Raw genomic sequence first — 11,894 nt, 5'->3', positions numbered from 1 at the left:
TCTCCTCTCCCCCTGTCCTCTCCTCTCCCCCCTCTCCCCTCCCCCCTCCCCCTCCCTCCCCCTCCCCATCTCCCCTCCCGCCCCTCTCCAGGTTGGAGGTCCAGGCTGATGTTCAGAAGGAGAGGTGTAGTCTGAGTGGAGAGTCGGCCACCTTCAGCTTGGGGACCATCAGTGACAACGCCAGCACCAAAGCAATGGCTGGATCCCTTCTCAACTACAGGTCAGGGCCCGTGTCTTTTAGAAATATTAACATTTCAATGATGTCTCCACAGAGGACTTGTCTCTCTCCTGTAGACGTTTGTTCCACTCGACTCTTCCTTTGTGTCTGGTGGTGTTTTGTGTAGAGACGGGACCAGTATGGAGGTGCAGGTGGACATCGAGCCGGGTAAGTCTGCTGGTCAACTACACGACCACACTATGGATGATGGGAGAGACGCTGGGCGCTGTGGCTGGTCCTGCCACTCTGGATGCCCCTCAGAGGGCCAGGATGGCACAGCCAAGTCCTCCTCTTCCTCGGGGAAGAAGAGTAAAAGCAAGCTGAAGAAGGGAGGAGGCTGTAAGATCCAGCAGACGAGGGAGGACATGGACGCTCGTCTCCTTGAGCAGCAGAGCACCAACTCCTCAGAGTTTGACTCTCCCTCCCTCAGCGGCTCTCTGCCCTCCGTAGCCGACTCTCACTCCTCCCACTTGTCAGAGTTCAGCGGCGGCTCTGACCTGGAGATCACGAAGACGTCCTGCAGCCACGGATCCTCGTCTGACTACCACAGCCGCTTCGCCACAGTCAGCCCTCTGCCTGAAGTAGAGGGAGACCGGCTGGAGGCGTTACCCTCACCCCGAGGTGTCCTCTCCCAGCCTCACTCCCCAGTCTCCTCGCCCTGTCCCGAGGTGTCCGTCTCCCCGAGGTGTCTGATAGCAGAGGAAAACATCAACCAGGTGTGTCCTACGAAGGCAGATTGTGACTGTACTACAGGAGGAGCCCTTCCCGTTGGACAGCTGCTGCAGGAGAACACCAACAACCTGCAGGCCCGTCCCTCCAGCCTGCTCCAGACCTCCTGTATTCAGACTGCAGGCCCGTCCCTCCAGCCTGCTCCAGACCTCCTGTATTCAGACTGACATCTGACCTAAAAACACCAGTTTTTGGTTTCACAGAATTTTTTTTTCTTTTTCTTTCTTCCCCAGAAGACAAAAGCTTTGAATGGACATTTCTGTCGTCCAGAAGCAGTGGAGAAACCTCAGCTCAGTCAGTAGGACTTGTTTTAATAACAGCAAGGTGAAGGCTGTTGTTTCCTGTCATGTGACCCCCATTGCAGTGTTCTGACTGGCTGCTGTCCCTCCTCACAAGCAGGAGTGAAAGAGACCCACCACTGACCTCTGGGCAGACTGTCAGTCAAACTGGGGATCAGGACGCAACGTTCAGGAACCTTCAAGCTCTCAAAACGCCAAGTTGAACTTTAATATGAACCAGGCAATACTATCCTTAGTGTTCTCTTCAGTTTTAAAATGAGTTTATAATTAAGCCACTTCTGTTAAGTGATGATTTGTACTTGTTATAATTCGATACTAGTCCGCTGGAAGGAATTTAAAAGCCTGGTAGTAGTTTCTCTACGGCTAGCTGAGAGGGACAAACTATTCTATCTACGGCTAGCTGAGAGGGACAAAGTACTGTTGCAGAGTACTGTTGCTAGGTAGAAGTAGAGCTGGGTCTCTGTAAGGCCATGGTTTAAATATCCCGAAGATGGATGAATCACACCGAGGGTTAATTATAATAGCCACAACCCACCAATGAGGGAGTCACTTCCTCGAAATTGTTTAAAAAATATTTTTCAACCGTCAGTAAAATAAAATTGTGTATTTTTTTTTTTTTTCAGGCTGAAGAAGCTTTCACCTCACACATAATAAGATAACTTTCACATCTGTTATAACCAATGGTTTATATATTACACTAGATGACTGACAGGGGGCGCTGTGCTGAAGCCACCGTGCCTCCATCTTGGCTCTCCCCCCTCCATTGTAAAACAATGTTTTGGAAGCTAAAGAAATGTATTTATTAATTGGTTTTAACAACATGTATTCCATTACAGACACCTTAATACTTTTACATTCTATAATGTGAGCTAAACGTACAAATAAAAGAATATGTAACATTTTCCTTTTTAGATTAATGTTACTGTCCACACTAAAACAAAAAAAATACTTAAATACATGTAATGTTGTCCTTGAAACATTTGATTGAAACACTGCTCCTAATGGAGAGAGCCAAAATGGCCGACCGGTGGCTTCAAAGCCTCTTAATGGCCAACACATATCAGTAATCCATCCCTTACTGGGGAGAGCCAAAATGGCCGACCGGTGGCTTCAAAGCCTCTTAATGGCCAACACATATCAGTAATCCATCCCCTACTGGGGAGAGCCAAAATGGCTGACCGGTGGCTTCAAAGCATCTCAATGGCCAACACATAACATCAGTAATCCATCCCCTTCTGGGGAGAGCCAAAATGGCCGACCGGTGGCTTCAAAGCATCTCAATGGCCAATACGTAACATCAGTAATCCATCCCCTTCTGGGGAGAGCCAAAATGGCCGACCGGTGGCTTCAAAGCATCTCAATGGCCAACACGTAACATCAGCAATCCAGGGTTTATATACGTTGGTTATTACTCATTGTGCCTTTTTGAAAAGGAAAAGCTGTTTTTCCTCTTTCTAATCGTCTGCATCTCTCCACCTCTTCTAGACTTTAAAAAGCCAAAACAACAGATTTCAGATGGTCTCTGTTGACCATGCCAGGAGAGATACTAGACGAGTAGGGCTTCATACTACTGTGGTAGACTTACACGTCTTGTTCAATTGCCTACCAAAGACAGCACTCAGGCTCTTGAGAACTCTTGTTCCTGGTAACCCTTGACGACGTCTGTTTTGTCATCCCCCAGACTCCACCTGGTGCAGCATGTCTACACCATGTGGTTAAACATGTCAAAATAAAACACAGGAATATATACAGACTGAGTCAAATAACAGGAGGCCAGAGTCTCCTGCTGTTAACCAGACTGGTTACATAAATGTACTGCAATGCTCAGAGTGTATGTACGGGGATATCATCAGTCGTCCCCCCCACTCTATTCCTGTCTGTGTCCCAAATGACAGTCTGTTCCCGACACAGTGCACAGGTAGTGTACTATCTAGAGAGTAGTGTGCCATCAGAATCACATGGCGTCTGCTCCGTGTCTCCTGCCGGTCTGTGAATGATGACCTCTGGACTGATTTAAAATGCTGCTGCCTCTCCTCCCCTCACACACGTTGTCTGTGTTTATTCCCTGATTCATTCTCTGCCCTGTCCATTTCCTGTTGGTTTCATTCTCTGCCCTGTCCATTTCCTGTTGGTTTAATTCTCTGCCCTGTCCATTTCCTGTTGGTTTCATTCTCTGCCCTGTCCATTTCCTGTTGGTTTAATTCTCTGCCCTGTCCATTTCCTGTTGGTTTCATTCTCTGCCCTGTCCATTTCCTGTTGGTTTCATTCTCTGCCCTGTCCATTTCCTGTTGGTTTCATTCTCTGCCCTGTCCATTTCCTGTTGGTTTAATTCTCTGCCCTGTCCATTTCCTGTTGGTTTCATTCTCTGCCCTGTCCATTTCCTGTTGGTTTCATTCTCTGCCCTGTCCATTTCCTTTCCTATACTTTAAACACTAGTGCCAGTTAGATTTTCTCATTTGCGCAGAATGACATTATCCTGTCCCCAGATCTGTGTTTGATGTGGTAATGACCAAAAGGAGATGGACAGAGGACACACACAGATCTGGGACCAGCCTATAATGGCATTTGAAGGTATCTGTATATTAGTTTGCTAATTTCCTTTTACAATGTGTGTAAAATGCATATCTAAAAAAATAAATATCTCTTAAACTTTTCCTGGTCGGTCTCCTCCCTAAGGTTGTTGTTAATGGCGGTGACTCAATGTGGAGACTGATCGACTGAATGACTGACTCTGTGTTCTAGAGGCTTGGAGAAGGAAACTGAGATACAGTATAGAGACATGAAACTGCCGATCTCGTTTAATGAATCACAGACCAGCATGTGAGTCTTCAGCAGGTTCTGCTAAGCGGACATGTGCAATTGTTTTAATAAGATGGCCATGTGGAATTGTTTTAATAAGATGGTCACGTGGAATTGTTTTAAGAGGGTCATACCATGGATCATTTAGTTATTTAATTTAGAATTCTATTAGGTATCAAAAAACAAATATAATAAAATTATTTAATAAAATACTGCATTTGGCCTTTACTGCTATAGCCCAGACTATCTTAAGGAATAAGGATTTGAGGTGTCCTCTGTCTATGAGATATAAGAAAGATCAGGAACTATATATTGTTTTCTACATTTGAACCCCTTTTGGGGTGCATGAAACTACTATGATCATTTTTAAAGGTTTTTAATTTTGAAAGGTTACCAGGTTACCAGGTTACCTTCAGATGAGAACACCCATCGTGTTCGTGAGAGTCTCCCCTTTCTATAGGAGGGTCACATTAGTCTGTAGGGGAGACCTTTCAGACGTTTCCTTTGATGTCTCCTGATCGGACAAACAGCCTTGTAGCTCTGCCATTTTCCACCGCAGGTACGGAAGGAAGGCTGACGAACGAGGATGCGGTGGATTGAGACACAAATTACATGTCCAAAAAGGATGTAACATCTCATTACAAAATCATTGGCATTAATATGGAGCTGTTTTCCCCCCTTTGCTGCTATAACAGCCTCCACTCTTCTGGGAAGGCTTTCCACTAGATGTTGGAACATTGCTGCTATAACAGCCTCCACTCTTCTGGGAAGGCTTTCCACTAGATGTTGGAACATTGCTGCTATAACAGCCTCCTCTCTTCTGGGAAGGCTTTCCACTAGATGTTGGAACATTGCTGCTATAACAGCCTCCACTCTTCTGGGAAGGCTTTCCACTAGATGTTGGAACATTGCTGCTATAACAGCCTCCACTCTTCTGGGAAGGCTTTCCACTAGATGTTGGAACATTGCTGCTATAACAGCCTCCACTCTTCTGGGAAGGCTTTCCACTAGATGTTGGAACATTGCTGCTATAACAGCCTCCACTCTTCTGGGAAGGCTTTCCACTAGATGTTGGAACATTGCTGCTATAACAGCCTCCACTCTTCTGGGAAGGCTTTCCACTAGATGTTGGAACATTGCTGCTATAACAGCCTCCACTCTTCTGGGAGGCTTTCCACTGGTTGGAACATTGCTGCTTTCCATTCTTCTGGGAAGGCTTTCCAGATGTTGGAACATTGCTGCTATAACAGCCTCCACTCTTCTGGGAAGGCTTTCCACTAGATGTTGGAACATTGCTGCTATAACAGCCTCCACTCTTCTGGGAAGGCTTTCCACTAGATGTTGGAACATTGCTGCTATAGCAGCCTCCACTCTCCTGGGAAGGCTTTCCACTAGATGTTGGAACATTGCTGCTATAACAGCCTCCACTCTTCTGGGAAGGCTTTCCACTAGATGTTGGAACATTGCTGCTATAACAGCCTCCACTCTTCTGGGAAGGCTTTCCACTAGATGTTGGAACATTGCTGCTATAACAGCCTCCACTCTTCTGGGAAGGCTTTCCACTAGATGTTGGAACATTGCTGCTATAGCAGCCTCCACTCTTCTGGGAAGGCTTTCCACTAGATGTTGGAACATTGCTGCTATAACAGCCTCCACTCTTCTGGGAAGGCTTTCCACTAGATGTTGGAACATTGCTGCTATAACAGCCTCCACTCTTCTGGGAAGGCTTTCCACTAGATGTTGGAACATTGCTGCTATAACCTCCACTCTTCTGGGAAGGCTTTCCACTAGATGTTGGAACATTGCTGCTATAACAGCCTCCACTCTTCTGGGAAGGCTTTCCACTAGATGTTGGAACATTGCTGCTATAACAGCCTCCACTCTTCTGGGAAGGCTTTCCACTAGATGTTGGAACATTGCTGCTATAACAGCCTCCACTCTTCTGGGAAGAAGATGTTGGAACATTTGCTATAACAGCCTCCAGATTTCCACTAGATTGGAACATTGCTGCTATAACAGCCTCCATTCTTCTGGGAAGGCTTTCCACTAGATGTTGGAACATTGCTGCTATAACAGCCTCCACTCTTCTGGGAAGGCTTTCCACTAGATGATGGAACATTGCTGCTATCACAGCCTCCACTCTTCTGGGAAGGCTTTCCACTAGATGATGGAACATTGCTGCTATAACAGCCTCCACTCTTCTGGGAAGGCTTTCCACTAGATGTTGGAACATTGCTGCTATAACAGCCTCCATTCTTCTGGGAAGGCTTTCCACTAGATGTTGGAACATTGCTGCTATAACAGCCTCCACTCTTCTGGGAAGGCTTTCCACTAGATGTTGGAACATTGCTGCTACAACAGCCTCCACTCTTCTGGGAAGGCTTTCCACTAGATGTTGGAACATTGCTGCTATAACAGCCTCCACTCTTCTGGGAAGGCTTTCCACTAGATGTTGGAACATTGCTGCTATAACAGCCTCCACTCTTCTGGGAAGGCTTTCCACTAGATGTTGGAACATTGCTGCTATAACAGCCTCCACTCTTCTGGGAAGGCTTTCCACTAGATGTTGGAACATTGCTGCTATAACAGCCTCCACTCTTCTGGGAAGGCTTTCCACTAGATGTTGGAACATTGCTGCTACAACAGCCTCCACTCTTCTGGGAAGGCTTTCCACTAGATGTTGGAACATTGCTGCTATAACAGCCTCCACTCTTCTGGGAAGGCTTTCCACTAGATGTTGGAACATTGCTGCTATAACAGCCTCCACTCTTCTGGGAAGGCTTTCCACTAGATGTTGGATCATTGCTGCTATAACAGCCTCCACTCTTCTGGGAAGGCTTTCCACTAGATGTTGGAACATTGCTGCTATAACAGCCTCCACTCTTCTGGGAAGGCTTTCCACTAGATGTTGGAACATTGCTGCTATAACAGCCTCCACTCTTCTGGGAAGGCTTTCCACTAGATGTTGGATCATTGCTGCTATAACAGCCTCCACTCTTCTGGGAAGGCTTTCCACTAGATGTAGGAAGCGTGATTCATCACTCCAGAGTCCAATGACGGTGAGCTTTACACCACTCTAGCCGACGCTTGGCATTAGGCGTGGTGATCTGAGGCTTGTGTGCGGCTGCTCGGCCATGGAAACCCAATGAGATAGACAGGGCTGCCATGGAAACCCATTACATGAAGCTCCTGACCAACAGTTGTTGTGTTGACGTTGCTTCCAGAGGCAGTTTGGAACTCGGTAGTGAATGAGGAGAGGAGAGGAACTCGGTAGTGAATGAGGAGAGGAGAGGAGAGGAGAGGAACTCGGTAGTGAATGAGGAGAGGAGAGGAGAGGAGAGGAACTCGGCAGTGAATGAGGAGAGGAGAGGAACTCGGCAGTGAATGTTGCAACCGAGGACAGAAGCGCTTCAGCACTCAGCGGTCCAGTTCTGTGAGCTTGCGTGGCGGCCTACGTTGTTGCTTCTAGATGTTTCCACTTCACAATAAACGCACTTATAGTTGACCAGGGAGAAGCTCTAGCAGGGCAGAAATTTGACAAAATGTCTTGTTGGAAAGGTGGCATCCTACAACGGTGCTAGACTCGGCGCTCCGGTACCGCTTGCCGTGTGGTAGCAGAGAGAATGGTCTATGACCAGGGTGATTGGAGTCTCTTGACAATTTTATGGGCTTTTCTCTGACACCGCCTGGTACAGAGGTCCTGGATAGCAGGAAGCTTGGTCCCAGTGATTTACTGGGCATTACGCACCACCTTCTGTAGCTTCTTACGGTCAGATGCCGAGCAGTTGCCATACTAGGCGGTGATGCAACCGGTCAGGATGCTCTCGATGGTGCAGCTGTAGAACCTTTTTGAGGATCTGAGGACCCATGCCAAATCTTTTCAGTCTCTTGAGGGGAAATAGGTTTTGTCGTGCCCTCTTCATGATAGTTTGTTGGTGATGTGGACACCAAGGAACTTAACTCTTGACCCGCTCCACTACAGCCCTGTCGATGTGAATGGTGGCCTGTTCGGCCCTCTTTTTCCTATAGTCCACGATCAGCTCCTTTGTCTTGATCACGTTGAGGGAGAGGTTGTCACATTGCCAGTTCTCTGATCTCCCTATAGGCTGTCTCGTCGTTGTCGGTTATTAGGCCTACCACTGTTGTGTCATCGGCAAACTTAATGATGGTGTTGGAGTCGTGCCTGGCTATGCAGTCGTGGGTGAACAGGGAGTACAGGAGGGGACTAAGCACACACCCCTGAAGGGCCCCCGTGTTAAGCATCAGCGTGGCAGACATGTTGTTACCTACCCTTACCACCTGGGGGCGGCCCGTCATGAAGTCCCGGATCCGGTTGCAGTGGGAGGTGTTTAGTCCCAGGGTCCTTAGCTTAGTGATGAGCTTTGAGGGCACTATGGTGTTGAACACTGAGCTGTAGTCAATGAACAGCATTCTGAGGCAGATATCAGTTTTTAGTAACAATAAGAATCAAGAGGACAATTGGTCTTCACTTTTATTCAGTTTTTCATAACATTAATATATTCACAATCATTGTGATTTGTATAGTATCAGAGAAATAAGCCTGTATAAACTATTTATCCCAGTTTTATTGTTAAAGAACCATTTACATTTTTGATTTAAAACACATTTTTACATATTTTTTATTTTGCTATAGAATGGTTAAACCAAGCGACTCCCTCACTGAGCCGCTAGCCCGCTGACCGTGCAGCTATTGCTATAGAATGGTTAAACCAAGCGACTCCCTTAAACCAAGCGACTCCCTTAAACCAAGCGACTCCCTCACTGAGCCGCTAGCCCGCTGACCGTGCAGCTATTGCTATAGAATGATTAAACCAAGCGACTCCCTTAAACCAAGCGACTCCCTCACTGGGCCGCTAGCCCGCTGACCGTGCAGCTATTTGCTATAGAATGATTAAACCAAGCGACTCCCTCACTGAGCCGCTAGCCCGCTGACCATGCAGCTATATTGCTATAGAATGGTTAAACCAAGCGACTGGTACATTCAGATCACTTTGAGGTTAACACAGAAAGAATAAGAACACACTAACATTTTGACAAGTCATTTTAAATGTTTTTAAATGTACTATTGTCTTCTGCAACGAACAGAACATCTGAAATGGGTTCACAACAGAACATCTGAAATGGGTTCACGACAGAACATCTGAAATGGGTTCACGACAGAACATCTGAAATGGGTTCACGACAGAACATCTGAAATGGGTTCACGACAGAACATCTGAAATGGGTTCACAACAGAACATCTGAAATGGGTTCACAACAGAACATCTGAAATGGGTTCACGACAGAACATCTGAAATGGGTTCACGACAGAACATCTGAAACTGTGCTGAGGGTGCTCTACTGGCTGGCTGGCTGGCTGGCTGGCTGGCTGGCTGGCTGGCTGGCTGGGGCATTAGACTGCTGACTACTGCAGATGGAAGGGTGCTCTGCTGGCTGACTGGCTGGCTGACTGACTGGCTGACTGGCTGGCTGGCTGGCTGGCTGGCTGGCTGACTGGGGCATTAGACTGCTGACTACTGCAGATGGAAGGGTGCTCTGCTGGCTGACTGGCTGACTGGCTGGCTGGCTGACTGGCTGGCTGACTGGCTGACTGGCTGGGGCATTAGACTGCTGACTACTGCAGATGGAAGGGTGCTCTGCTGACTGGCTGACTGGCTGGCTGGCTGGCTGGCTGACTGGCTGGCTGGCTGGCTGGCTGACTGGCTGGCTGGCTGGCTGCTCTGGCTGGCTGACTGGCTGGGGCTGGCTGGCTGCTGACTGGCTGGCAGATGGATGGGTGCTCTGCTGGCTGACTGGCTGGCTGACTGGCTGGCTGGCTGGCTGGCTGGCTGGCTGGCTGGCTGGGGCATTAGACTGCTGACTACTGCAGATGGAAGGGTGCTCTACTGACTGACTGACTGGCTGGCTGGCTGACTGGCTGGCTGATGCTGGGGCATTTTCATAACTTATGGTCATTTCTTCAAAATATGTTTTACACACGGACTTTACCTGGACTTCCTGTATAATTCCCCATTTAGTATTGCATTTACCTGGACTTCCTGTATAATTCCCCATTTAGTATTGCATTTACCTGGACTTCCTGTATAATTCCCCATTTAGTATTGCATTTACCTGGACTTCCTGTATAATTCCCCATTTAGTATTGCATTTACCTGGACTTCCTGTATAATTCCCCATTTAGTATTGCATGTACCTGGACTTCCTGTATAATTCCCCATTTAGTATTGCATTTACCTGGACTTCCTGTATAATTCCCCATTTAGTATTGCATTTACCTGGACTTCCTGTATAATTCCCCATTTAGTATTGCATTTACCTGGACTTCCTGTATAATTCCCCATTTAGTATTGCATTTACCTGGACTTCCTGTTGCATTTACCTGGACTTCCTGTATAATTCCCCATTTAGTATTGCATTTACCTGGACTTCCTGTATAATTCCCCATTTAGTATTGCATTTACCTGGACTTCCTGTATAATTCCCCATTTAGTATTGCATTTACCTGGACTTCCTGTATAATTCCCCATTTAGTATTGCATTTACCTGGACTTCCTGTATAATTCCCCGTTAGTATTGCATTTACCTGGACTTCCTGTATAATTCCCCATTTAGTATTGCATTTACCTGGACTTCCTGTATAATTCCCCATTTAGTATTGCATTTACCTGGACTTCCTGTATAATTCCCCATTTAGTATTGCATTTACCTGGACTTCCTGTATAATTCCCCATTTAGTATTGCATTTACCTGGACTTCCTGTATAATTCCCCATTTAGTATTGCATTTACCTGGACTTCCTGTATAATTCCCCGTTAGTGTTGCATTTACCTGGACTTCCTGTATAATTCCCCATTTAGTATTGCATTTACCTGGACTTCCTGTATAATTCCCCGTTAGTGTTGCATTTACCTGGACTTCCTGTATAATTCCCCATTTAGTATTGCATTTACCTGGACTTCCTGTATAATTCCCCATTTAGTATTGAGCACATTGTTAGTTGCTTCATCATTGTTTTCAGACAAATGGGAGTTACACAGAACTGAGACGACTGGCCAAAAACTAGCATTGTGTTTCTAGACAGAGAATGGATGGTCAAATACTCCTTGAACCCCAGAGGAAAAATACTCCTTGAACCCCAGAGGAAAAATACTCCTTGAACCCCAGAGGAAATATACTCCTTGAACCCCAGAGGAAATATATTCCTTGAACCCCAGAGGAAATATACTCCTTGAACCCCAGAAGAAATATACTCCTTGAACCCCAGAGGAAATATACTCCTTGAACCCCAGAGGAAATATACTCCTTGAACCCCAGAGGAAATATACTCCTTGAACCCCAGAGGAAATATACTCCTTGAACCCGAGGAAATATACTCCTTGAACCCCAGAGGAAATATACTCCTTGAACCCCAGAGGAAATATACTCCTTGAACCCCAGAGGAAATATACTCCTTGAACCCCAGAAATATACTCCTTGAACCCCAGAGGAAATATACTCCTTGAACCCCAGAGGAAATATACTCCTTGAACCCCAGAGGAAATATGCTGTTTGAACCCCATACGCTTGAAATATACTCCTTGAACCCCAGAGGAAATATACTCCTTGAACCCCAGAGGAAATATACTCCTTGAACCCCAGAGGAAATATACTACTTGAACCCCAAAGGAAATATACTCCTTGAACCCCAGAGGAAATAGTGCTGTTTGGATCGTTTATACGCTTGGTTAATATTGTGATTTATTGAACCCCAGAGGAAATATACTCCTTGAACCCCAGAGGGAATATACTCCTTGGACCCCAGAGGAAATATACTCCTTGGACCCCAGAGG

The 11,894-nt window shown here is 46.5% G+C and overlaps 1 protein-coding gene and 1 long non-coding RNA gene across 10 annotated transcripts in view; one reads left to right on the top strand and one right to left on the bottom strand.

Moving 5' to 3' along the window:
* Positions 1-3,899, top strand: part of LOC127927100 (E3 ubiquitin-protein ligase RNF19A-like) — a 106,291-nt gene extending 102,392 nt beyond the window's left edge. The window contains 2 exon segments of the mRNA XM_052512887.1: positions 92-230; positions 295-3,899. Of these exon segments, the coding sequence (XP_052368847.1) occupies positions 92-230; positions 295-1,113 (958 nt within the window). The 3' untranslated portion in view covers positions 1,114-3,899.
* A 4,619-nt stretch (positions 3,900-8,518) lies between these two features.
* Positions 8,519-11,360, bottom strand: LOC127927099 (uncharacterized). Of its 9 annotated transcripts, none has more exons than XR_008126115.1 (4): positions 10,486-11,360; positions 10,218-10,422; positions 9,859-10,053; positions 8,519-9,491 (listed from the first exon to the last, which is right to left on the bottom strand). It is a non-coding gene; the product is annotated as an uncharacterized LOC127927099 (long non-coding RNA). The 9 variants fall into 9 exon arrangements; XR_008126110.1 differs by having other exon boundaries at positions 9,859-10,217; positions 10,259-10,422; XR_008126113.1 differs by having other exon boundaries at positions 9,859-10,217; positions 10,300-10,422.
* Between the last annotated feature and the right edge of the window lie 534 nt (positions 11,361-11,894).

Source organism: Oncorhynchus keta, unplaced genomic scaffold (assembly GCF_023373465.1).
Source record: "Oncorhynchus keta strain PuntledgeMale-10-30-2019 unplaced genomic scaffold, Oket_V2 Un_contig_9404_pilon_pilon, whole genome shotgun sequence".
Classification (NCBI taxonomy): Eukaryota; Metazoa; Chordata; class Actinopteri; order Salmoniformes; family Salmonidae; genus Oncorhynchus; species Oncorhynchus keta.
This window is presented reverse-complemented; position numbering and strand designations above follow the sequence as displayed.